Source organism: Carassius gibelio, chromosome A4 (genome assembly GCF_023724105.1).
Source record: "Carassius gibelio isolate Cgi1373 ecotype wild population from Czech Republic chromosome A4, carGib1.2-hapl.c, whole genome shotgun sequence".
Classification (NCBI taxonomy): Eukaryota; Metazoa; Chordata; class Actinopteri; order Cypriniformes; family Cyprinidae; genus Carassius; species Carassius gibelio.
This window is the reverse complement of record NC_068374.1, coordinates 34,784,995-34,812,800: the sequence shown is the minus strand read 5'-3', so window position 1 is coordinate 34,812,800 and position 27,806 is coordinate 34,784,995. Positions and strand designations below refer to the sequence as shown.

Below are 27,806 nucleotides of genomic sequence, written 5' to 3'. Positions count from 1 at the left end.
ACACATAAACATTTGTAATTCAAAACACTTTAAATCTCAAATTGATTCATAAACATGTTGGCAAAAAATACTACACACTGTATAGATCAAATAAACAATAAATAAATAAATAAATTTTTGCAACCTTATCAACCTCAACCTGTACCAAATGTGCAGGAATGAAAAAATATAAGAAACTGATTCATAATATTAATAAAGCTATTTTAGTATCTCAGTGATGATGAATACTAATTAAATGACACTTTAAATAATTAAATAGCAGCTTTATCATTACAGAAGAAATACAAATTTAACCCTTATGTGGTGTTGGGGAGGTTTTTGTCCACTAAAGGGTAATGTTGAGTTTTAATTTGGCCACAACTTTCTGATACATTTTTACAGCAGTGTAATTGCCAAGTTCATAAATTATGTCACTGATTTGGGGAAGAAAAAAATTACTTGTTTTCAATATAAAAAGTCATTGTGGAGTGTATTATTATTATTATTTTTACCTTTTATAACAGTCTTGGGCATGTCAAAGATTAGTAACAACATTGGCTTTGATGCATTGTTAGTTTTTGTGCAGCATTAGATTCTTATTTTTTCTCCCTCATTTATTGTTCGTGGCTGCTTTTGCCCCATTGACTTCCATTATAACGACATTTTGATTGCAAAGCCATGACACAATAAAATCATGCATTCTTGATGGTTGGTGGATTTCCCTGTTGGGAAGAGGAAAAATTTTAATTTTTACAGTTGATCGCTAGGTGGGACCATTTAGTTTAGCTTAGTTTCTGGCTTGTATATGGAGTTATATGGAGTATAACAGCATAACCCACAAGGGTTAATAAATACATTAAATATCTTGTTAGATCTCTTCTGTATCATAACGATTATATTTTCTCTTTCAGTTGCACCCAATATCTCCATCTCTTGCAGTCGAAGCAGTGTAACGGAGTGTGTGTGTGAGGCTCATGGGAATCCCTGTCCTACACTAGAGTGGCGTCTGTCTGGACGTGTGATCACTAACTCTACAGAAACCTCCATCAGTGAGGAGACGTTAGGAAGCACAGGAGTGAAGAGCGTCCTGAACATCCATCAGTCCCTCACAGACACGGACGTCCTGCAGTGTTTCAGCACAAACAAACATGGCAGCGTCAGTCAACAGTTTCAGGACGTCCTGGACTATTATTGTATGATTTTAAGAGTATAAAGCATAAAAAAACTTAAACTTCTAAATAAAATTAATTCTTTACCATATAAATGTTATCTGAAAAAAGTACTGCAATAACTAATTTAACTAAAATGAATAAAAAAAAAAAACTATTTACATTTAAAGGAATATTACAAAAACACAAAAAAGTTACAAAATTACTCAAACGAAAGTAAAAAAGAAAAAATTATCTAAAGTTTTGTGTACTTTTTATTGCTATAGTAAATATTTTAACTTTAAACTTAATATCAAATCAGTGTTATTTCACCAAGATACCAAGTTTTTATTGATATATTTAATCACTTACATTTTTTATATTATCATATTAAATTGTGACGTTTTAGTTATTTTGCGTTTTGTAATTTCTAGTGTTTATTATGTATATATGTGTGTCTGTATATTTTTTATTATTGATTTTTATGTCAGTTTGAGTTATTTTAGTACATCAGTTTAAACTAAGTGAAATTTTTTCCTCAGAAACTTGCTGAAATAAAACATAGATTTAACAAAACTTTTTTTAATGGTTTTGGTTTTAGTTTTAGTTAGCTATAATAATCCTGAATCTTTTCATTATTCCTCCATCGACTTCTCAAACGCTGACCCACCGTCAGGAGAGATCATGGGCCTTGCCTCGCTGACCAGTGAATACGCTGAGGTCCGACACTGTCCTGCAGGAGACACAGACACAGAGAACAACACCTCAACATCTGAGACAGAGCCCAAAAAACCAGACATGACAGCAACGATCACAGACACGTCCTCACCGGCATCAGAAGACGTGATTTATGAAAACACGAGCCATCGCTACAGACAGAAGGAAGCACTGGTCAGCGCAGATGATGCTGAAAAACAAGACTGAACCAAAACCTTTGAATCTTTGAGCAACAATTTAAGAGATCCTTCATCTAAAAATAACAATTACAAACCTACAGAACTTTCTTTCATCTGCGGAACATTAAAGAAGATATTTTAAGTGTTTATTCCTCATCGTTTTAACAGGAGAGATCACTCAAAAAGGCAAATTTGCTGTTAATGTCATCACCATCAGGCCATTAACGATGAAGATTACTTTTTTTATCTATTTTATTTTCTTGGTGATTTATAAGATGCAAAGCCGCAGCTACGGTCACTCTGAAAGGCAAAAAAAGCAAAAAAAAAAAAAAAAAAGTTCTTATGAAGCGAAACGATTTTAGAGTTCTGTATAGTTTAGGGTGACCATATTATAGTGTTTCAAAAAGAGGAAAGTAGGGGAGGAGTTTGTGGGTGGGGCTTCATCTAACAGTATACAGGTGCTTCTCAATAAATTTGAATGTTGTGGAGAAGTTCCTTTATTTCCGTAATTCAACTCGAGTTGTGAAACTTGTGTATTAAATAAATCCAATGGACACTGACTGAAGTAGTTTAAAGGGTTAGTTCACTCAAAAATCAAAATTATGTCATTGATAACTCACCCTAATGTTGTTCCAAACCCGTGAGACCTCCGTTCATCTTCAGAACACAGTTTAAGATATTTTAGATTTAGTCCGAGAGCTCTCAGTCCCTCCATTGAAGCTGTGTGTACGGTCTACTGTCCATGTCTACAAAGGTAAGAAAAACATCATCAAAGTAGTCCATGTGACATCAGAGGGTCAGATAGAATTTTTTGAAGCATCGAAAATACATTTTTGTCCAAAAATAGCAAAAACTACGACTTTATTCAGCATTGTCTGAATAAAGACAATCAGACTGAGATTATTCTGGCTCACATTTAACAAAAACCTCAACAATCTCAACAAATTAGAATACTAAGACCAATAAAAAATATTTTTACTGAACTGTTGCCCTTTTGGAAAGTATGTTCATTTATTGTACATGTACTCAATACTTGGTAGGAGCTCCTTTTGCTTTAATTACTGCCTCAATTCAGCGTGGCATGGAGGTGATCAGTTTGTGGCACTGCTGAGGTGGCCTGGAAGCCCAGGTTTCTTTGACAGTGGCCTTCAGCTCATATGCATTGTTTAATCCCTTGTTTCTCATTTTCCTCTTGACGATAATCCATAGTTTCTCTCTGGGGTTCAGGTCTTGTGAGTTTGCTGTACAGTCAATCACACCAACACCATGGTCATTTAACCAACTTTTGGTGCTTTTGGCAGTGTGGGCAGGTGCCAAATCCTGCTGGAAAATGAAATCAGCATCTTCAAAAAGCTGGTCAGCAGAAGGAAGCATGAGGTGCTCAAACATTTCTTGGTAAACTAGTGTGGTGACTTTGGTTTTCAAAAAACACAATGGACCAACACCAGCAGATGACATTGCACCCCAAATCATCACAGACTCCAGGATCTTGGTTTCCAAAATGAAATACAAAACTTGCATCTGAAAAGAGGACTTTGGACCATTGGACAACATTCCAGTTCTTCTTCTCCTGAGCCCAAGTAAGACGCCTCTGACATTGTCTGTGGTTCAGCAAAGTCCTTGACACGTCTCTGTGTGGTGGCTCTTGATGCCTTGACCCCAGCCTCAGTCCATTCCTTCACTAAAATTATTGAATTGATTTTGCTTGACAATCCTCATAAGGATACAGTTAAATCTGGACCACTACCATCAAGTATATTTATGACAATTATAATTGCATACAGTTAGTGTTGGCGGTATGGTTATGTTCTGGGCAACGCTCCACACGCCTTCCATGCAGCCATGCTTAGATAGAGTGGGGAGAGCAGCAAGACAAACCCTCCTGGGGTAAAGAACATAACCATTATAAGCAGACATAATTACAATTCACAATTACATGAGTTGTAAATTAATGTTATAGAGACTGCTTCCAATGAAGAGACTGTAAAGAAAGAACAAAGTTAGATTACAGGTTCAGTTGGTGGAGTTGGGGTTGGATGAGGGAGTTAATTGCAAGCAGCGATGCGATGGAAGAGACGCTGAAGAATGGGAATTTAAATAGAACGAATGTGATAAGTGTCAAGACTGGATTGGTACACGTCAGGAACAGCTGACTGTCGGCTAATGCAAGCGTGACTAACGTGGCCTGACTGAACTAACGTAATGCTGAATTTCTCTCGGTTGGTTGTGCATCTTTTTCTTCCACACTTTTTCCTTCCACTCAACTTTCTGTTAACATGCTTGGATACAGCACTCTGTGAACAGCCAGCTTCTTTGGCAATGAATGTTTGTGGCTTAACCTCCTTGCGAAGGGTATAAATGATTGTCTTCTGGACAACTGTCAGATCAGCAGTCTTCACCATGATTGTGTAACCTACTGAACGAAACTGAGACCATTTTGAAGGCTCAGGAAACCTTTACAAGTGTTTTGAGTTGATTAACTGATTGGCATGTCACCATACTAAATTGTTGAGATGTGAATTGGTCGGTTTTTGTTAAATGGGAGCCAAAATCATCACAATTAAAAGAACCAAAGACTTAAACTACTTCAGTCTGTGTGCATATGAATTTATAAATCTCAATTTAAATTTTTACCCTTATGACTGGTTTTGTGGTCCAAGGTCACAAATATCAGATTTTTAAAGATGTGCTGACTTTACACAGTGCTGTGATCTGAAATCGAAAGTGAAAGTAAACAGCGCCAATGCTCATTTAAAAACATTTAAATACACCGCATCGATGGACACTATCCCGGCTGAGCCCTGCCCGCAGAGCTCCTCAAAGATAGACCGTGATATATCAAAACAGCTAATAGATTCAGCACCCAAGGACGGGTTTCTGGAAAACAGCCAGGGAAGCCAGGACATCATATCACAGCCACCAGAAACACTAGACACAGCCCATCTCACCAGACACATTATCCCTCTCTCCCGCATCTCCACTTCTGTGCTTCCCACCACCAAAGCATGTGGGGCCTGTTCCTATGAGAGCTCTCCGACCACTGCCACAACGCCAGGGCTCAAACCCTCTGTGATAGCAGCTCTCAGTGATATTTGTCGGGTCCCCGCTATAATAGCAGCAACATTCACAAATGCTTACAGAACAAGCAGAACCCAGGGTGCCTGTAGCTTTCTCTATTTCAGTTTTATCACGTAATGGAAAGTCTAAGGCCTTCTCAAGCCGAGGGGCAAACTCATCTGCGGTCTATTATGCATCAAACTAAGATTGATGTAAAGACACAAAGCACTGCCATCAAGCTAGCACTTTTAAACATTCGCTCACTAAAAAATAAATCATTTCTAATCAATGACTTTATAACCACAAACATAACCACAAATCTGGATTTTATGTTTTTAAATGAAACATGGCTAGAAGACAGCTGCAGTGCAACAGTCCTTAATGAAGCAGCCCCTCCTAACTTCACTTACATGAGTGTTTGCAGGACCGTTAGGAGAGGTGGGGGTGTAGCTGCTCTATTTAAAGATGTCTATCAATGCAAGCAAGTGTCATTTGGTCAGAACTTGTCTTTTGGATATCTAGGGATTGTGCTGAAAGGTGCTCCACACATTCTGTTTATTATTATTTACAGGCCTCCAAAATACTCTCCAACCTTTGTTGAAGAGGTCACAGAAATGGTATCAATGATTTCCTCAGAGTTTGACTGTTTTGCTATTGCAGGGGATTTTAATATTCACATAGATAATGCAGAAAACAAAACTACAAAATAAATTATAATGGTTCTAAACACTTTTGACCTGATTCAGCATGTGCATGGACCCACACACAAAGGTGGACACACTCTGGATCTAATCATAAGTAGGGGTCTAAACATTTCATCCATTGTTATTAAGGACGTAGCACTATCTGATCACTTTATCTGATCACTTCTGTATTTTCTTTGATATATTGATCTCTGCTACCACTGAATCTAGATCTTTCTCTGTCAGAAGGAGATGCATAAACGAGAACACAAGCGTACTATTTATGGAGGCTATATCTTAAACACCAAGCATTTCTGCAGACTCTGTTGATATTCTCCTTGATTCCTTTAACTCAAAAGTTAAGAATGTTATTGATGATATTGCTCCAATAATAGTCAGTAAGAAGACAAACAGACAGAAATCAGTTTGGAGAAGATTGACAGCAGTTCAGACTATGAAAAGACAATGCATAAAAGCCGAGCGGATGTAACTTGAAATTCACTATAGCATCTATAAAGACAGCCTTCATGCTTTTAATGTGAAACTAGCCACAGCTAGACAGAATTTCGTCTCAAACCTTATAAACCGTAACTTAAAAAACACTCTTACTCTTTTTGCCACTGTGGAGAGACTGACAAACCCCCCAAGTCAGATTCCCAGTGAAATGCTCTCAGACAACAAATGAAATGAGTTTGCTTCTTTCTTTTCTGAGAAGATCATCAACATCAGGAAGGCGATTAGCACATCCTCAAGTAATGCAAAGGTCAGAAAGATTTGGCCACAATATCAAAAAGATACTATGTCTATTTTTGGAGCAATTGATATACAATTCTGGAAGACATAGTGCAGCACCTAAAATCATCAATTGACAAACTTCCCACATCCTTTTTCAAAAGTGTGCTTGACTGCTTAAAAGCAGATCTCTTAGAAGTGGTGAATGCCTCACTTCTTTCTGGGACATTTCCAAACTCCCTAAAAACTGCAGTTGTAAAGCCCCTCCTGAAAAAGACCAATCTTGATAACACCATTTTGAGCAATTTTAGATCAATATCTAATCTTCCTTTTATAGGTAAAATTATAGAAAAGGTGGTTTTTAATCAGATGAACAAATAGGAGAGCATAAGTCTAAGTGGACATCCATGACATGCGGAGTCCCGCAAGGCTCAATTCTTGCACCGCTCTTGTTTAGCCTGTATATGCTTCCACTGAGTCAAATAATGAGAAAGAATCAAATTGCCGATCACAGCTATGCTGATGATACCCAGATTTACCTAGCCTTATCTCCAAATGACTACAGTCCTATTGACTCCATCTGCCAATGCATTGATGAAATTAATAGTTGGATGTACCAGAACATTCTGCAGTTAAACAAGGAAAAACGTTATTGAAAAGTTATTGCATTTGGAAACAAAGATAAAGTTTTCAAGTGAATGCATACCTTGACTCTAGGGGTCAAACAACTAAAAATCAAGTCAGGAATCTTGGTGTGATTCTGGAGACAGACCTTAGTTTCAGTAGTCATGTCAAAGCAGTAACTAAATCAGCATACTATCATCTCAAAAACATTGCAAGAATTAGATGTTTTGTTTCCAGTCAAGACTTGGAAAAACTTGTTCATGCCTTTATCACCAGCAAGGTGGACTATTGTAATGGGATTCTCACTGGCCATCCCAAAAAGACCATTAGGCAGCTGCAGCTCATCCAGAACGCTGCTGACTAGAACCAGAAGTGACCTAGGACTGAAATATATAGCAGATATGCACACTGAATATGAACCTAACAGACCACTCAGATCATTAGGATCGAGTCAGTTAGAAATACCAAGGGTTCACACAAAACAAGGGGAGCCTGCCTTTAGTTACTATGCTGCCCGCAGCTGGAATCAGCTTCCAGAAGAGATCAGATGTGCTAAAACACTAGTCACATTTAAATCTAGACTCAAAACTCAGCGAAACACGTTGTGGGACCACGCAGCAATGGTCAGCGTAAAGTGGTAAAACATCATTAAGGCTTTAAGTCAGCATTAAATGGAAATCCAGTTCTATTAAAAAAAAAATGTATATATATATTCTCTAAATATTATTCTGAACTTTTTAACTTGGATTCAAGTTTACAAGCAACAATGTTATAAATTTGCTCTTTTAATGCCGGAGTTTTGGACATTCAGCATTAATGAATAAAGAATTTTGCTCAGAATATATAGTTCACAATATTGTGGACGTTCGGCATTTATGAATTTAAAAAAAATGCCATTCAGATATTTCAAGCTTACACAATTGTGGACATTTGGCATTTGAGTAAAGAATTTGATATTCAGAACTGTAAATTTTTACAAAAATATGGATTAACAAATAAAGTTTCCATTACAAAAAAAAAGCATTCAAAAATAAATGTTATTAAAAAAAAACATTTCTATATCCAAGCGGATAAAATACCAGTCTGGTGTCCTCTGGTGGTGAGTGTTTCTTGTTGTAATCACAGGAACTGATGTGCAGTTTCCATCTGCTCCACTAGAGACAGAAGAGACTTCACTTTCAGATCATTGACAACATGAAAACACTTTCAGTTTCAGTTCAGATATTACAGATAACAGCTCCGTGACAGACTCTTACTATTACAAAACAAAACAATTATGTATTGCCACTATGCTGAATCTGTCAAATGTCTAAATGTAAATGTTTACAGTATCACACTTACTGTACAGGAATAATTAAATGCTGTAGAAGTGAGCAGCTCGTATTGCTGACTTTAGACACAGACACCTTACAAACAGACAACAGTGTTCTGCTGAAATCTCTCCTGCTTTCAGCTTCTGTCAGTATCTTGGGCAAGAAAACCTTCCTTATTTGAAGTAAACTGTTAAAATGAATTCAGAACACGAGAAATATTACCATAACACAATGTTGATATACAGTATAATATCTCAAAGTAGTAAGAAATGCTAAAGATGCGAAAAAGAAAAAAACATGTTTCCTGCACATAGTGTTCTTGGATTTCATTTTGAATGTGATTCAACACGTATTCCTGAATATGGAGAATTATTATCAACATGAACACTGGATCTCACATGATTAGTTTCCATGAGATATAAAGAAATGTGTTGAATATTCAGCTTCAGACTGATTTGCATATTTCTCAGCCTGGCTACTGTTACTGAGTTCTGTCTAAAGGAGAAGTGGTGAATCTCTAATATGAGCTAAATTGTGTCGTTTTCACACACAGTTCTCCCTCCGTTCAGTGTAGAAGCGTCAGCTTGAGCTCTGTCTTCAACTCTCTTCTCTGGTAAGACATTTACACACAACACACTCAAACTCACACACAATAACCTTTTTTTAAAATCTTTAGAAAGTGTTCTGTATTCTCATGTAAATAATAAATTCTGAAACTTAAATCTAGAAATAATGAGTTTATACCAAAACAGCTATAAATTCACACAATTTTATATTTTTTCATCCTATCAATCAACAATGTCCCTCACACACATGTAGATGATCGATAGGTGCATAGGATACACAATCAAAAACAGCTCCAACATTTCTGCTTTTTTCATTCTATAAAATGTCTTCATTTGTTGTTTCTTCTGCTGTAAGGTGAATGTAAATGATGGAAACATTGGTGACGTTCCTCCTCACTGGATCTCTGATACAAGGTCTCATTCTTAGATTATTCCTCTGTTTAACAAGATTAATTATTATTATGAAAGCACTTTCATGTGACCTTCATGAGATAAAGAGCAATAAGTTCTGCAGAAGTGTGTTCTGCTTGTATTCTCTGATCGTTTACTTCCTTCGATCTGTTTGTCTGTGTTTTAGGTGTTTTGTGTGGCTTTAATATCAATCTGCCGAATAAAGTAGAAGCTCTGAACGGATCCTGTGTTTTCATCCCCTGCACATTTGATATTGATCAACGATATGAAGCTGACCTCACTGACAGTGCAAAGAGAATGTGGGTTAAAGTTGAAAACCCTCACGTTATAGTGTTTGACTCCAGCAGCCCCAACACTGGACGGTTAAAAGGAGAAATATTTGGCACTGCTACACAGAAAAACTGCACCACACGCTTCGATAATGTTGATCAGAGTCATGATGGGTCATATTACTTCAGAATCGAAACCAGTGGTAAATTGAAGCTTAGTTACAGAGGACCTACATACTCTCAAGTTGAAATTGTCGTCTTAGGTGAGTGTCATATTGTTCATGCTGCTTCTATAGTGTGACTGGACATGGAAAAAGAAATCTACTATTGTACAATATATACTTTCATAACTGGATATGATAATCAACATTATCTTGTAATATCTCTGTCTTTGTTTCAGGATCTCCACCCAAACCTACACTGAGCATCTTTCCGGATCAGGAGGAGGTGACTGAGGGAAGTTCAGTGAGTCTGCGCTGCTCTACTAAGATCTTCTGTCCGTCTCGTCCACCATCTCTCACATGGAGCTCGTCTCTCATCGAGAGCGTCACAGGACGACAGTTTCAGAGCCAAACTGAGCTCATCTCTGATCTGAACTTCACTGTTTCTCACCGTCATCACAGAGTCACTTTCACCTGCACTGCAACACACCAGATACAGCAACAGATCACAACACAAGAGTCTCGTCTGCTACACGTTCAGTGTAAGACAGGAATTATTTCAATCTGTGCTGAATGATCATCTATAATTAATGCTGTAAATCATACAGTAATTGTCTGAATGATTTCTCCTCCACTAGATGCTCCTAAAGACACATCTGTGAGGATAAATCCAGCTGGTTTAGTTCTGGAGGGTCGTTCAGTGACTCTGATCTGCAGCAGTGATGCAAACCCAGCAGTGAACTACACCTGGTACAGAGAGACAGGGTCTCAGTTTGAGCTCCTCCAGACTGGATATAATAACACCTACATTGTGACAAACCCTACACACGGAGCATGGTATGGCTGTAAAGCTCAAAACCAGCATGGCCACTGCAATGCTAAAATTCAGCTGGATGTTCAGTGTGAGTAAAAACACAGGCCGCAAATTAATTTAATATGATTAAATGACTATTACTTATGACATAAATAATGTGAATATAGAACAATAACAGTTTTCACAGCTGTGCACAGACTGTGAAAATGAAAAAGAAAAGCTGTGAAATGGCTGTAGAACTGCGACAAACATCTTCATTTACAGAAAATGCATCCGAGAAGAGAGAAGGAGATTTAGTTCCACTTTTGTAAATGATTTTGTTACAGAACAACATGTTAAAGTTACACTACAGCATTTTGAAATGCAAGGTTTTTATATAAATCCTTTTTGAAACTGCACTTAAACCAGTGAAATTACAAGAAACAGTCAGCAGCTCTTCTATAAAGGCAATGCAGTGATCAAACACCCGGGGTACGAGTTGATCTTATTTTCTGTGGCAACCGACAGCATTAGATGCTGCACATTGAAGGGATATTTCACCCAAACAATTAAAATCACCAAATGATTTTCTCACCCTCGAGCTATCACAGGTGTATATGACTTTCTTCTTTCAGACCAATACACTCAGGGTTATATAAAAAAATGTCCAATCTTTATAATGGCAGAGAATGGATGTTATTTTTCAATATTCCAAAAGGAGTCCAATTAAGTGCATCCATCCATCATAAAAAGTGCCTCACACAGATCCAGGGGGTGAATAAAAGCCTACTGTAGTGAAGTGATGTGTCATTTTTTTAACTTTATACACAGTAATCTCTAGTTTCTGCTAACTGTCGTAAGCACATTCACAATAACACCATTCCAGTGGATGACATAGGACGTAGTGTAAGGTTTCTTTTTAGGTGAATTATATAAATTAAGAACTTTTTATAACCGAGTACTACTGTAGTCAGAAGAGTAAAACAAGTTCTTCATCACAATAATGTCACTTTCACCAGTGTGGTGTTTTGTAGACAGAACTAACCGTAGCTTAATAATTGTGGCCTGTTCCTCTTTTCTACTTTAGTACATGTTTAGCTTGAGGGTATGTTTTTTTCTTCTGTTTTTGTCATGAAAACATTTGTATTCATCATCAGTGAACTAAACTTAAATTGATGGAACTAACCCTGACTTAATAACTGTGGCTTGTTCCTCTTTTCTACTTTAGCAAACCATTAACTCAAGGTTATGTTTTTTGTTTGTTTGTTTGTTTTTGTCATGAACACATTTGAAATCCATCTACAGAGAACTGAAATTACATTTACAGAATAAATATGTTAATATAGCAACTTACTGAAATACTAAAATGTATTTTGTTGTTTCCTTATAATATACTGACAACCACCATAAAACGCAGAATTTTAAATTAAATCAAATTTAATTAAATAAGATTAATTGTATTTTTCCACTTCTAAAAACTGTGTATTTAACTGTATTTAACTGTAAAATCACATGAAATGTCCTGTTTGATTTATTATTTTTCACAGTAAGAGAACTTGCTGTTAACATGTTTTACACCATAGAGACCATCAAGATCTTCTGTATCATAACGATTATATTTTCTCTTTCAGTTGCACCCAATATCTCCATCTCTTGCAGTCGAAGCAGTGTAACGGAGTGTGTGTGTGAGGCTCATGGGAATCCCTGTCCTACACTAGAGTGGCGTCTGTCTGGACGTGTGATCACTAACTCTACAGAAACCTCCATCAGTGAGGAGACGTTAGGAAGCACAGGAGTGAAGAGCGTCCTGAACATCCATCAGTCCCTCACAGACACGGACGTCCTGCAGTGTTTCAGCACAAACAAATACGGCAGCGCCAGCACCAGTCAACAGTTTCAGAACGTCCTGAACTATTACTGTATGATTTTAAGAGTATAAAGCATAAAACAGGGTCATTATACTTATAAAAATTATATGAATACAACTTTTTTTTGGTTCTTAAACGTATTAATAAAATTAATTCTATAGCAAATAAATGTTAACTGAAAAAAGCACTGCAATAACTAATTTAATTAAAATGACTTTTAAAAAACTATTTACACTTAAACAAATAAATATTAGGCCAGTCCTCGCTGACCAGTGAATACGCTGCGGTCCGACTCTGTCCTGCAGGAGACACAGACACAGAGAACAACACCTCAACATCTGAGACAGAGCCCAAAAAACCAGACATGACAGCAACGATCAGAGACACGGCCTCACCGGCATCAGAAGACGTGATTTATGAAAACACGAGTCATCGCTACAGACAGAAGGAAGCACTGGTCAGTGCAGATGATGCTGAAAAACAAGACTGAACCAAAACCTTTGAATCTTTGAGCACCAATTTAAGAGATCCTTCATCTAAAAATAACAATTACAAACCTACAGAACTTTCTTTCATCTGTGGAACATAAAGGAAGATATTTTAAGTGTTTATTCCTCATCGTTTTAACAGGATAGATCGCCCAAAAAGACAAATTTGCTGTAAATGTACTCACCCTCAGGATATTAACGATGGAGATTACTTTATTCTTCAGTAGAACAGTAATGAAGATTTTTTGTATCTATTTTATTTTATTGGTGATTCATAAGAAGCAAATCCGCAGCTACAGTCACTCTGAAAGGCAAAAAAAAAAAAGCAAGAAAGTTCTTATGAAGCGAAACGATCTGAAGAAGAAGTTGAAGATTATTTACAACAGTATCACCTGTAAGCCAGTCCTGCATGGTTTATATTTTATATGTATTTTATTATACACCTATCACTTTTATTTCCTATTCAAATATTTATTTTTATTGCAATTTTTTACTTTTATTTTTTTCATTAAATTTTTTAATTATACATTTTGTTTTAAGACATGTACTTTAGCTTTATTAAAATGTCTCTGAAAAAGGAATAGCCTACAATCTCTAATAATAATATTAATTACTGAATAAGTCTATCTAAATGATACACCAAGAAAAAAACTAAACTGAAACTAATATAAAAGCAGGCGTGAGGAACTCTCAGTCTGATGTGTGTGGAAGAAAAGTGTTTGTTGCCTATAGTTCTGTATAGTTTAGGGTGACCATATCATAGTGTTTCAAAAAGAGGAAAGTAGGGGGCGGAGTTTGTGGGCGGAGCTTCATCTATCAGTTCAGGTAGCATGTTTTTTTGTTTGTTTTCTTATTTAGATTTTATAATAAATAAAAAGAAATGAGTAAAAATAAAAGAAAAAGAATACGGAATGCAGTGTTAAAGAATCATATTTGAATAAAAATAGAACAGAAATAATAGATAATGCAAGTGTTAGAAGGTCATTATTTACAACAAATAAAAAGAAAAGTGTTGGAGGCTCTTCTTTCTTTATAAATAAAACAAGTAGTTAGACATAGAAAAGATAATACACATGTTAAAGGGATGTTTTAGAATAACTTCCCTCTAACTATTAGAATAGAGAGTGCTAGGGTCAAATGAAGAGGACAGAGATGTGCTTTCAGCCGTTTCTTGAAAATATTAAGGACTCAGCTGCTTGGATTGAGTTGGGCAGGTCATTCCACCAGGAGGGAACAGTTAATGTAGAAGTCCATGAAAGTTTTATCATAGATGCTAAATGTTTCAATACAAGCATTTCAGTCAAATGTAATTAAAGCAATATTTTCAGACCTTTAACCCATTTTGAAAGCCTTAGTGATCTGAAACAAAGAAACGACATCCAGAAGGTGCACAGTAATATGCTCATGCTTATAATGGGGAGGGAGGGAGGGTTGCGAGTCATTTGAGCATACTTACTGAGCAGCAGTGCCACGTATATATGTCCTGTGTCTAATTGGAGAATGGAAGTGATTGGAGCTATTTGACATCTGACCGCATCAGCTGGTCACAGCCTATGACTCCGTGGCCTGACTGAACTAACGCTGCCCTCGATTTGGGAAAATCAACCCATGGCAACAGGTTAAAAGTAGCCAAATTCTGAGGAAAAGACACGGAATTGGCAACCCTGCATCCAACAAGAGCAGCAGGAGTCAGATCTGACAGATCACAGTTTGAGAATAAAGAGAGATGAATAGAATATTTGCTGCTCAACAGATCCTGAGCTCACTGACAGATGTGACCCTGCACCACAAACCAGTCTTTAGTCGCTTGGGTATATTTTTAGCAATAGCAAACAATAAAAAAAAAAAAAGATAGATTTTTCTTTTATGCCAAAAATCATAGGATATTAAGTCAAGATCATGTTCCATGAAAATATTTTGTAAATTTCCTACAGTAAATATATCAAAACCTAATTTTTTATAAGTAATAATATGCATTGCACTTCATTCATAAAAGCTCCATATAAAAGATTCTATACTTTCAGAAAGTTATATCTCGGTCAGATATTGTCCTATCCTAACATTCATCAAGGGAAGCTTATTTATTCAGCTTATAGATGATCTATAAATCTCAATTTCTAAGAAAAGACCCTTATGACTGGTTTTGTGGTCCAGGGTCACAAATATCTGATTTTGTAAGATGTACTCTCTTTTGTGTGATTGCGAAATCGAAAGTGAAAGTAAACAGCGCAAATATAAAAAACATTTAAATACACGGCATCCTGAGCAGCTCATGATGCGGCAAAATTATACAATATAAGAATGTTTAAAGGAGTGGACACGAAAGCAATGGTCAGAGGAAACAGCCGAATCTTGGACATTTTGGCGATGAAGAAATATCCGCCTGACGCAATTTTGTAGGTCCAAAAAGAGGACATGTCTGGGGAAAAGAGGACGTATGGTCACCCTCTAGTTCTAGTTTAGTGAAGGAATAAACATAATGCATATAAATCTCACAAGTAAACATTTGTCACAGTCTCACAGATAAATAGGCCTATTTGCTCTTTTGGAAATCAAACAGAAAAAATATTGGTAAAATATCACCTTTTTTTTCAAGTTTCAAGATTTTTACACAGCATGAAATGTAAATTCAATTCTGTTTTAAAATATTTTATTTTCTAAATATTATTTCACTATTTCTATATCTAAGCAGATAAAATACCAGTCTGGTGTCCTCTGGTGGTGAGTGTTTCTTGTTGTAATCACAGGAACTGATGTGCAGTTTCCATCTGCTCCACTAGAGACAGAAGAGACTTCACTTTCAGATCATTGACAACATGAAAACACTTTCAGTTTCAGTTCAGATATTACAGATGACAGCTCTGTCGCAGACTCTTCATATTACAAAACAAAACACAATTATTTATTGCCTCTATGATGAATCTGTCAAATGTCTAAATGTAAATGTTTACAGTATCACACTTACTGTACAGGAATAATTAAATACTGTAGAAGTGAGCAGCTCGTATTGCTGACTTTAGACACAGACACCTTACAAACAGACAGCAGTGTTCTGCTGAAATCTCTCCTGCTTTCAGCTTCTGTCAGTATCTTGGGCAAGAAAATATCGCAGTATAATTTCTCAAAGTAGCAAGAAATGCAAAAGATGAGAAGGAAAAAAAAGCATGTTTCCTGCACATAGTATTATTGGATTTAGCTTTAAATGTGATTCAACACATATTCCTGAATATGGAGAATTATTATCAACATGAACACTGGATCTCACATGATTTGTTTCCATGAGATATAAAGAAATGTGTTGAATATTCAGCTTCAGACTGATTTGCATATTTCTCAGCCTGGCTACTGTTACTGAGTTCTGTCTAAAGGAGAAGTGGTGAATCTCTAATATGAGCTAAATTGTGTCGTTTTCACACACAGTTCTCCCTCCGTTCAGTGTAGAAGCGTCAGCTTGAGCTCTGTCTTCAACTCTCTTCTCTGGTAAGACATTTACACACAACACACTCAAACTCACACTTACTCCTGTAGCTTTCAGATTCTGAAACGTTAAGATTTAAAACATTTAAGATAAGAATGACCTGTTTTTAAAATCTTTAGTAGTGTTCTGTATTCTCATGTAAATATCTATGAATAAAAAAAACTTTAATCTATAATGAGTTTATACCAAAACAGCTATACATTCATACACAATAAAATATTATTTTCATCGTATCAATCAACAATGTCCCTCACACACCTGTAGATGATCGATAGGTGCATAGGATAAACAATCTAAAACAGCTCCAACATTTCTGTTTTTTTCATTCTATAAAATGTCTTCATTTGTTGTTTCTTCTGCTGTAAGGTGAATGTAAATGATGGAAACATTGGTGACGTTCCTCCTCACTGGATCTCTGATACAAGGTCTCATTCTTAGATTATTCCTCTGTTTAACAAGATTAATTATTATTATGAAATCACTTTCATGTGACCTTCATGAGATAAAGAGCAATAAGTTCTGCAGAAGTGTGTTCTGCTTGTATTCTCTGATCGTTTACTTCCTTCGATCTGTTTGTCTTTGTTTTAGGTGTTTTGTGTGGCGCTAAAATCAATCTGCCGAATAAAGTAGAAGCTCTGAACGGATCCTGTGTTTTCATCCCCTGCACATTTGATATTGATCAACAATATGAAGCTGACCTCACTGACAGTGCAAAGAGAGTGTGGTATAAAGACAGAAACCTTCACGTTATAGTGTTTAACTCCAGCAGCCCCAACACTGGACGGTTAAAAGGAGAAATATTTGGCACAGCTACACAGAAAAACTGCACCACACGCTTCGATAATGTTGATCAGACTCATAATGGGTCGTATTACTTCAGAATCGAAACCAGTGGTAAATTGAAACATAGCTACAGAGGACCTACATACTCTGAAGTTGAAATTGTCGTCTTAGGTGAGTGTCATATTGTTCATGCTGCTTCTATAGTGTGACTGGACATGGGAAAGAAATCTACTACTGTACAATATATACATTCATCACTGGATATGATAATCAACATTATCTTGTAATATCTCTGTCTGTGTTTCAGGATCTCCACCCAAACCTACACTGATTGTCTTTAAGGATCAGCAGATGATTGAGGGAAGTTCAGTGAGTCTGCGCTGCTCTACTAAGATCTTCTGTCCGTCTCGTCCACCATCTCTCACATGGAGCTCGTCTCTCATCGAGAGCGTCACAGGACGACAGTATCAGAGCCAAACTGAGCTCATCTCTGATCTGAACTTCACTGTTTCTCACCGTCATCACAGAGTCACTTTCACCTGCACTGCAACACACCAGATACAGCAGCAGATCACAACACAAGAGTCTCGTCTGCTACACGTTCAGTGTAAGACAGGAATTATATCAATCTATTCTGAATTATCTATAATTAATTCTGTAAATTAAAGTAGTCGCCTGAATGATTTTCTCCTCCACTAGATGCTCCTAAAAACACATCTGTGAGGATAAATCCAGCTGGTTTAGTTCTGGAGGGTCGTTCAGTGACTCTGATCTGCAGCAGTGATGCAAACCCAGCAGTGAACTACACCTGGTACAGAGACACTGAGAGACCTCTGAATCCAGTTCAGACCGGACCAAACCTGACCATCAACAACCCCGACCCGACACACAGCGGACGATACTACTGTACAGCTGAGAACAAACACGGCACACAGAACTCATCAGTGCTGCTGGACGTCCAGTGTGAGTGTTACGAGTCTTTACTAGGGGTCGAACGACTTCTGATTTAAAGTTGACTTTTATGTGATGAAAGTCGAGTCAAAGTTGACTAGTCGCTGATGACGTCATTAATGAACAAATAAGTCTGGAGCTGTGACAAACCCCTTGTTCACATCTATGGCATATGAGCTGCCCAGATGGCTATTGCTGATAACAGCTCATCAGTTCTTTTGCCTTTGGGTCGTTTTATTGCTCACTGCTTTCTGCTCGTTTTAAATAAGATATAAATATATAGCACAGTAAAGATATGAATGCATTAGTGCAACTGCGTGTGTGAATTAATTCTACACGGCAGCACCTTTCTAGTAATAGTGACTCCCTTTCCCGATTGCGAAAGTGAAACTAAAAAGGATGTGCACGAGCATTAAAATGCAATTTCAATTCCAGCAGTTTAAGAGCGGCTGCTGCTCTCTGATGCATGCAAATTAGTCTGCATACAATATCTAGACTGTTATTAATATGCACACTATGGATGTGTATACAACCATCTCTTAGCTCTGCATCATGCTTGTAGGAAATTTTAGTTTCTGATTGAGCTTTGATTTGAGTGTTGAGAGAGTAGCCTACTATTTTATTTTAATGATAAATTTGTGAAAAAGGTTCATAAATGAGGTCAAACATTAAAAACTCATAGCCTGCAAGTACAATTCTACAGGTCAGAAGAGACTCATGAAATCATACAAAAGAGAAGGCAGTCAGTTCATATAATTCATACTCAGAAAGCAGAACTGAGATGGCATTTATTGCAAGATTTCAAATGCACCTGCAGATTATTTTGGCATGTCTTTTTATCAGTGAAGATTTCTTAAAATAGTGTAAGAAATCTTGTGTAGTCTCATTCTTGTGAACTATTTTGTGTCTGGTCTCAGATTTTTACCTTCACTATGATGTTGCTTAAATCTGTATCAACTGTTTACTTTCGTGACGTAATGGTGCTTTGACTGTCGGTAGAAGTCTGCTGCAGAGCTCAGCAGAAGTGTGAGCACTCGCAAGCATCCTTTTGAATGGTAAAATGATGAATATAACACCCTACTGCCTCATGAACTTTACAGACACGCGCATGCGGCGGCCATTGTAAGTCTGCAAGACCACAAGTGCACATGTGTGCATTACAGTGCAGCAGCGCATTAGATTAGAAAACAGCGATTAACTTACCTGTACAATAAACTGTTTAGATTGTGCATTCTCCCATTCAATTTCAATCATCCAGTAATATAATCACACATTTCTTGTGGAGCTTTAGGAGTATACATTTATTTGTCATTTTAACTGTTTGGAAACGGAGTGTAAATGTGGAAGTCCTTCAAAGATTTATTATCTTGTTGCGCCCTCTATTGGACCAGCGAGCGACTAATCAAGGTCAAGCTTAAACGGTTAGTTCACCCAAAAATAAAAATATGTCCATCTTCTACTCATCCTCGAAGCATCTTTTGAACTGTTGAAAAACAAACACTCGCTAACCCCCATTGAAAGGCTTGAAAGAGCAAGGACAATTTTTTATATAACTCAGATTGGATTATTCTGAAAGAAGAAAGTCGCACACACCTAGGATGCTTCGAGAGCAGAGGTGGGTAGAGTACCCAAAAACTGTACTCAAGTAAAAGTAAAAGTACTTCTAGAAATATTTACTCAAGTAAAAGTAAAAGTACTAGTCTTGAATAGTTATTTGAGTAAGAGTAAAAGAAAAAAAATCTACTCAAGTGGTTAATTACTAGTTACTTTGGGACATATATACTGAGCCTATTTTTATTTAGATATATAGATAAAATGTATGTAATGTATGTGTGTGTGTATAAATGTATATATTTCATCAGCCTTTACTCCAATTTATGTAATTTATTATAAAACCCTGTCTGTTTACTTAAGTAACAGATATAGGTGTCATGTCATAACATATTTATAATACGACTGACTTTATATTAAATGTGAATTTAACATTGAAAGTTATATAAATATTGCTACTAATCTTTCATTGTTCAGAAAGAGAGCAAATAACATTTACATTATTAAAGATCATTTTCACTGACAGTGTAGATTTCAATCACTCTCAGAAACTCCCATTAAAATCACTGAAACTGTTAACACTGTGAAATCAATATCTTAATTATAGATTCGTACACACATCTGCACTTTGTTGTTTCTGACGAGAGAATTCTCCAGAAAGAGGTATTCAGTCAGTGAGCGTGTGAAGGAAGCACCGGCATTTCAGCGATGACTCATCGGAACACCTCTGATTGGCCATTGCATTCAAAAGCTCGACAGAATCGTGTGTGATTGGTTAATGAGCAGCGCTGTAAAAACGCGTCTGTCTCTGGCTCAGCGCCAGCAAGCGATCACAGATCTGAATTTAGCAGCTGATGATACGACTTGCTGAACGTACTCGCACCGGTGTGATTGTATTAAAATTAATAAAATCTTAACCGGCTATTTTTTGTCTTTTGGAAGCTGTTTCAACTTGACTCCCCTCTGTTATAAGCCACACACGTACAACAAATTAATGTCACAGTGGTATCGTGTACTGTAGTCGAATGTAGCCCAAGTTATTACCTGTTAAACAGTAGACAGCACACGCGTTCATCTAATAAGGATCTCCATCGCAAGCAAATAATAGCCTTTGTAGATTTGCTTTCAATTCAGTGCAGTTCCATTGCACCGTTTTCAACGCTGCTGATATTCTTAAACGTTACAACTCTGAGTGAACCGCTTCAGATGCTCAGCGCGTGCGGCAGGGAACTGAACGACTCATTAAAACTGATTCATGAACCAATTCACTCGTTTGCCAATAGGGCTCGGGCGCCAAGTTGCATTCTGGGACGCTTCGCGAATGTAAACATACAGCAAGTTGAACGAGAAGAGCAGAGTTGGGAGAAAGAAAAAAAGATGTCAAAATCGCGAAAAGGTTGTGGGATTTATAGGGATACGCTAAATAGGGATGCCTGGGACCGGTATGTGGACAAAATCAGCTCTATTAACGGTTTGGATCCATATGAAATTCCCAACAAATAGTGGAGTACCGACGGAGACTTGTTGCCGCACTTTTGCATTACAGATATCTTCGGCTACCTTGTTTGTTTTGTGAGTGCCTACACTTCAGAATAGTTTCGAAGCTACAAGTCAAGTCTCATGTACAGTTCACAAATGGATGGGTTCAGGAGCTGCAAATCATAGAAACGGAACAGCGACAAAACAGTATACAGTAATGCGGTAAGCTGCGCTCTAACGTTACCTAGCTGCTAGTTTAGTAACCATTAGTGCTAACAACCATTCACACATGGACTTTTAACAATGTGTTTCAAAAGTGTAGTTAGTAGCTGTCCACCCTCCCGTTTTTCCGGGGTTCTCACGTATTTGAGCTGTTTTCCCGCTGTCTTCCCGTTTTAGTATTTTCCTGTAAAATATCCCGTTAGCCCCTCCATCAGACCTGTCAAATCTCTGTGTTGTTGTCCTGTTGCTACTCCTTGTCCTTCCAGCGAAACAGATGTTTTCAAAGCATTGTTTTTCTAACTTGAAAGCAACCTTAGCGTGATGTTGGGCTTTTTAAGATAGCGTGGTTGTTGTGAGAGCACGATTTCACGCCAATCTGTAACTAAAGTCACGTTAGACCTAGCTTCACAAATCGCTTAACATTAGTTAATGCAGCAGTTTTATAGTACAAATTTTTGCTGTCAGCAGAGGGATAGCAACAAAAAGATGAATGTTGAAATTTCCCATATTTTGGATGAGTAACTCGAGAAATTTCCCTTATTTTCAATGTTGACTTAAGCTATATAAATTAATATTCAGATGTTATGGTCTCCGTAGTCGCGCCTCCAAGCAGGAAAGCGGTGTAAAGTTAATCCATTCTCATTTTATTTTCCCCATGGCGATTATGTGTTGCGCTATTACACCCCAAAATACAGCAATGGTTGAAAATGGTTAAAATAGATTTTTAATTAATCAAATTAAGACACACGGATGAGAGGGAGTATGTCTTAACACTGCGCAGTAGTCCGAGTAGCAGTAAAGGAGGCAGTCAACGTGGCGGCCACGCCAAGTAATGACGTCACGACGCCCAAGCCCTTTTGGTTTGATCAAGCCTTTGAACAGAATTGACTCAAAAGAATGAATCATTCGCGAATGGGCATCACTCATTGCCCAGAGAAAAGTAGACGGCGCGTTTGGAATAAAGTGAAGCATTTATAACATTTATTGCATTAAGATAAAGTAACGAGAGGAGCGTCGCCCACAGTAACGAAGTAAAAGTACAGATTTTTCCCAAAAAATTTACTCAAGTAAGAGTAAAAAGTACCCATCTTTAAATATACTCCGAAAAGTATTAGTTACCCCGAAAAATTACTCAAGTAAATGTAACGAAGTAAATGTAACTTGTTACTACCCACCTCTGTTCGAGAGTGAGTAGAAGATTGTCATGGCAGAGCACTGAAGTCGACTAGTCGATTAGTCTGTGCAACCACTAGTCTTAACTAATTTTTTCACAATCATTAGAATATTAGACTTGAGGTTTTAGGCATTATATATCAAACATGAAATATAACACTTACATGTAATATTATATATATTAAAACAGCAATGATTATCCAGTGTTCATGTGAACTCCTTCAGTATTACTTGAAAAGCATGTTTTTTTCACTATACGTTTCCCACAATTCCAATAGTGTTATTTCATATTGTTTACGACTTAATTATTATTTTTTTTAATGTGTAAAAAATTTACGATATATATTGTGATGGCCTAAAGCATTTTCTCCTCCACCAGATGCTCCCAAAAGCACATCGGTGAGGATAAATCCAGCTGGTTTAGTTGTGGAGGGTCGTTCAGTGACTCTGATCTGCAGCAGTGATGCAAACCCAGCAGTGAACTACACCTGGTACAGAGACACTGAGAGACCTCTGAATCCAGTTCAGACCGGACCAAACCTGACCATCAACAACCCCGACCTGACACACAGCGGACGATACTACTGTACAGCTGAGAACAAACACGGCACACAGAACTCATCAGTGCTGCTGGACGTCCAGTGTGAGTATTAAAGGAGACATCAGATGCAAAATTCACTTTTACATGGTGTTTGCATATAAATCTATCTTAGCAGTGTGAGGAACCACCCTACAGGGGGGTTCCTCACACTTTAGGGGGAAGTCGTGGCCTAATGGTTAGAGGGTTGGACTCCCAATCGAAGGGTTGTGGGTTCTAGTCTCGGGCCGGCAGGAATTGTGGGTGGGGGTAGTGCATGTACAGCTCTCTCTCCACCTTCAATACCACGACTTAGGTGCCCTTGAGCAAGGCATCGAACCCCCAACTGCTCCCCGGGTGCCGCAGCATAAATGGCTGCCCACTGCTCCGGGTGTGTGCTCACAGTGTGTGTGTGTGTGTGTGTGTGTGTGTTCACTGCTCTGTGTGTGTGCATTTCGGATGGGTTAAATGCAGAGCACAAATTCTGAGTATGGGTCACCATACTTGGCTGAATGTCACTTCACTTTCACTTTCACAATGATAAAAAAAAAAAAAATTTATCCCCAAAAACATAAACAGTCTCATTTATCAAGCTGTTTTAATTTTCTGATCAGTATGACAGCCCCGCCCACGATCGCTGACAGACTGTCCCATATTAGCATATTTCCTCCCTCAGCCAGTTCTAGGCTGTCTGCAATTTTCTCCACAATCAAGCAGCTGTAGAGATAGTAATGTACGGTGCCTGTAAGGTGACTTGTTCGGTTTACTTAGTTTTGTCGTGGCCACGAAATAATAACTCATGGGAACGTGATATTAATTTGAACTAAATATTTTTCTCGTGGCTTCGAGTTTAATGCGTAAACAAACCTGCATGACCATAGCAACCTGGGATTATCAGAGATGGATTCATTCATATTTTATTTTGAATTACGAAATTATTATATTATTTATCCATATTAAATTTATGCATTTACATTGACATGTTAATGTCGAGCATTTACAGTACGCTATTATTTACAAAAGTATTCAGAATGTTAAGTAAAGAGATTGAAATTGAAGCAAAAAAAAAAAAATAATATAAACGGGAAAAAAAAAACAGTAATAATAGGCTAATAATAATAATAATGTACACATATTACGGGGGAAAGACTATCAGTTAATGGACTTACAAGACTGGATGGATAAAAAAAAGTTTTTATATTTTATTATGCACTTTATGTAATATTTATTTGAATGCTGACAATCGCATGTAATACAGCCCGTTAGCCAAAGTATTTGGTTAATATAATAATAACTTAATTAAAAATTAAATATGAATGAATCCATCTCTGATAATCCCAGGTTGCTATGGTCACGCAGGTTTGTTTACGCATTAAACTCCTGGCCATGAGAAAAACATCTCGTTCCCTCAACATAGCATCTTGAGGCTACGACATAATAACGTTCCCACAAGTTAAAATGACGTTCCCACAAAATAATATCACGATCCCATGAGTTATTATTTTGCACCACGACAAAACTAAGTAATCCGAACAAGTCACCTTACGAGCACCGTACGGGCACCAGAGCCACGTTACTATTCTAAAAAAAAAAAAAATACTAAATACCACGACATCGAGCATGAGTACTTTTTAATCTGCTGAGAGTCCAGTGAAAGTACATGGTGATTTGTAAAATAGAGAGGTTTAAACCCTCAGCTCTTGAAGTGTTAAATCACACAATTTATATTGCATGTCTTTTATTTCTTTCTCAGACGCTCCAAAAAACACATTGTTGTCAGTGTTTCCCTCCAGCTCAGTGATGATGGGCAATCCAGTGACTCTGATCTGCAGCAGTGATGCAAACCCAGCAGTGAACTACACCTGGTACAGAGACACTGAGAGACCTCTGAATCCAGTTCAGACCGGACCAAACCTGACCATCAACAACCCCGACCCGACACACAGTGGACGATACTACTGTACAGCTGAGAACAAACACGGCACACAGAACTCATCAGTGCTGCTGGACGTCCAGTGTGAGTATTAAAGGAGACATCAGATGCAAAATTCACTTTTACATGGTGTTTGCATATAAATGTGTATTAGCAGTGTGAGGAAACAACCACCCTACATTTATTTCCACCCTCAGCCACTTCTACGCTGTCTGCAATTTTCTCCACAATCGAGCAGCTGTAGAGATAGTAATGTCTCGTAAGCAATGCAGGTGTTTTGTACCTGAAGGTAAAAGTGAACATAAGAGTCTTAATTTTCTCCTGACATGAGAGCCACTCAGGACATGACTTTACTATTATTAGTTTTTTAAATGTCATAATACTAAATGCCACGACATCCAGTGTGAGTACTTTTTAATCTACTGGCCATCCAGTGTCAGTACTTGTTACTCTTCTGGACATCCAGTGATCCTGGAGCACAAAAGCAGTCTTAAGTCACTGGGGTATATTTGTAGCAATAGCCAAAAATACATTGTATGGATCAAAATCATACATTTTTCTTTTATGCCAAAAATCATTAGGATGTTAAGTAAAGATCATGTTGCATGAATTTTTTTTTTGTACATTTCCTACCATAAATATATCAAAACTTTCATTAGTAATATCCATTGCCAAGAACTTCATTTGGACAACTTTTCTCAATATTTAGATTTTTTTGCACCCTCAGATTCCAGATTTTCAAATAGTTTTATCTTGGCCAAATATTGCCCGATCCTGATAAACCATACATCAATGGAAAGCTTATTTATCCAGCTTCAACTCTGAAAACTTTGAAAAACTGATACTAAAGACTGGCTTTGTGGTCCAGGATCACATTTGTAATCAGCTGCGAGTCCAGCGGAAGTACATGGTGATCTGCTGGACGTTCAGTGTGAGTCTAAAATAGAGAGGTTTAAACGTGCAGTTTAAACAACAAGTGTTAAATTACACACACATTGCACGTCTTTTTTTCAGATGCTCCAAAAAACACAGCATTGTCAGCATTTCCCTCCAGCCCAGTGATGAGGGGCAATCCAGTGACTCTGAACTGCAGCAGTGATGCAAACCCAGCAGTGAACTACACCTGGTACAGAGAGACAGGGTCTCAGTTTGAGCTCCTCCAGACTGGATATAATCACACCTACATTGTGACAAACCCTACACACGGAGCATGGTATGGCTGTAAAGCTCAAAACCAGCATGGCCTCTGCAATGCTACAATTCAGCTGGATGTTCAGTGTGAGTAAAAACACAGACCGCAAATTAATTTAATCTGATCCCTGATAACAAATACAGTGAATATAGTGCAATTACTACAGTAACTGCAGGAAAAACATAATAATGCTCTGACAGCACTAATAATGCTCTTACACAGCCAAAATATGACTTTCAGCACTGAAAAGACATGGTGACAATGGAAAACAGGTTGATGGTGATCGACTTTACAGTCAGCAATGCACAGGCTGTGAAAATGAAAAAGAAGAGCTGTGAAATGGGTGTAGCACTGTGTCAAACGTCTTCATTTACAGAAAATGCATCTGGGAAGACAGAAGATTTGGTTCAACTTTTGTAAATGATTTTGTTACAGAGCAGCATATTAAAGTTACACTACAGCTACAGCATTTTGAAATGCAAGGTTTTGATATAAATCCTTTGTGAAACTGCACTTAAACCAGTGAAATTACAAGAAACTGTCAGCAGCTCTTCTATAAAGTCGAGTCGATCACCCCAAGATTTACTCACCCTCAAGCAATCGTAGGTGTATTTGACTTTCTTCTTTCAGACCAGTACACTCAGGGTTATATTCAAAAATGTCCTGGCTCTTCCAAGCTTTATAATGGCTGAGAATGGGTGTTATTTCTCAATAGTCCAAAAGAAGTCCAATAAAGTTCAAGGCCTCTTGTAGTGTGTTTTTGTAAGAAAAATATCCATATTTAAAACTTTATAAACCGTAATCTCTAGCTTCCGCTAACTGTTGTACGCACATTCACAATAACACCATTCCGGCGGATGACGAAGAACATAGAGTAAGGATTTTAACCAATTAACATGGTTTTATCGTGACATGTTTAGTGTTTTATCATCCAAATTCTGAACATGTTTTACACTGTAGAGACCATCAAGATCTTCTGTATCATAACGATTATATTTTCTCTTTCAGTTGCACCCAATATCTCCATCTCTTGCAGTCGAAGCAGTGTAACGGAGTGTGTGTGTGAGGCTCATGGGAATCCCTGTCCTACACTAGAGTGGCGTCTGTCTGGACGTGTGCTCACTAACTCTACAGAAACCTCCATCAGTGAGGAGACGTTAGGAAGCACAGGAGTGAAGAGCGTCCTGAACATCCATCAGTCCCTCACAGACACGGACGTCCTGCAGTGTTTCAGCACAAACGAACATGGCAGCACCAGCCAACAGTTTCAGTTCGTCCCACCGCCACAAGACACACGTGAGGAACACAACAACATTTTCATCTGATCAACAAGAAAGAAAACAATTTATATCTTCATCCATGTGAAAAAGAAGTAGCTTAAAAACTGAAAAAACTCCTTTAGATAAATTATTATGTTCAGTATGTAATAATGTAAATTTCACATCTGAGATGTCCTGAACTATGAAAGACCAACCTTTG

At 37.5% G+C, this 27,806-nt stretch overlaps 1 protein-coding gene and 1 long non-coding RNA gene across 15 annotated transcripts in view; both read left to right on the top strand.

The window, feature by feature from the left end:
• LOC127979168 (B-cell receptor CD22) overlaps window positions 1-27,806 on the top strand; it is a 72,999-nt gene that overhangs the window by 40,404 nt on the left and 4,789 nt on the right. For 3 of the 14 annotated variants that reach the window (XM_052584516.1, XM_052584505.1, XM_052584494.1), the window contains exons 3-9: window positions 9,576-9,941; window positions 10,079-10,125; window positions 17,601-17,856; window positions 17,949-18,212; window positions 24,956-25,219; window positions 26,150-26,413; window positions 27,336-27,623. In XM_052584516.1, the coding sequence (XP_052440476.1) occupies window positions 9,576-9,941; window positions 10,079-10,125; window positions 17,601-17,856; window positions 17,949-18,212; window positions 24,956-25,219; window positions 26,150-26,413; window positions 27,336-27,623 (1,749 nt within the window). Of the gene's footprint in view, window positions 1-8,819; window positions 9,046-9,353; window positions 9,413-9,575; window positions 9,942-10,078; window positions 10,382-17,600; window positions 17,857-17,948; window positions 18,213-24,955; window positions 25,220-26,149; window positions 26,414-27,335; window positions 27,624-27,806 lie in introns of those variants that run through there. The other 11 variants (XM_052584414.1, XM_052584424.1, XM_052584404.1 and 8 more) reach the window with 7 other exon arrangements.
• LOC127979233 (uncharacterized) lies at window positions 16,106-17,415 on the top strand. Its single transcript, XR_008158753.1, has 3 exons — window positions 16,106-16,468; window positions 16,833-16,891; window positions 17,055-17,415. It is a non-coding gene; the product is annotated as an uncharacterized LOC127979233 (long non-coding RNA).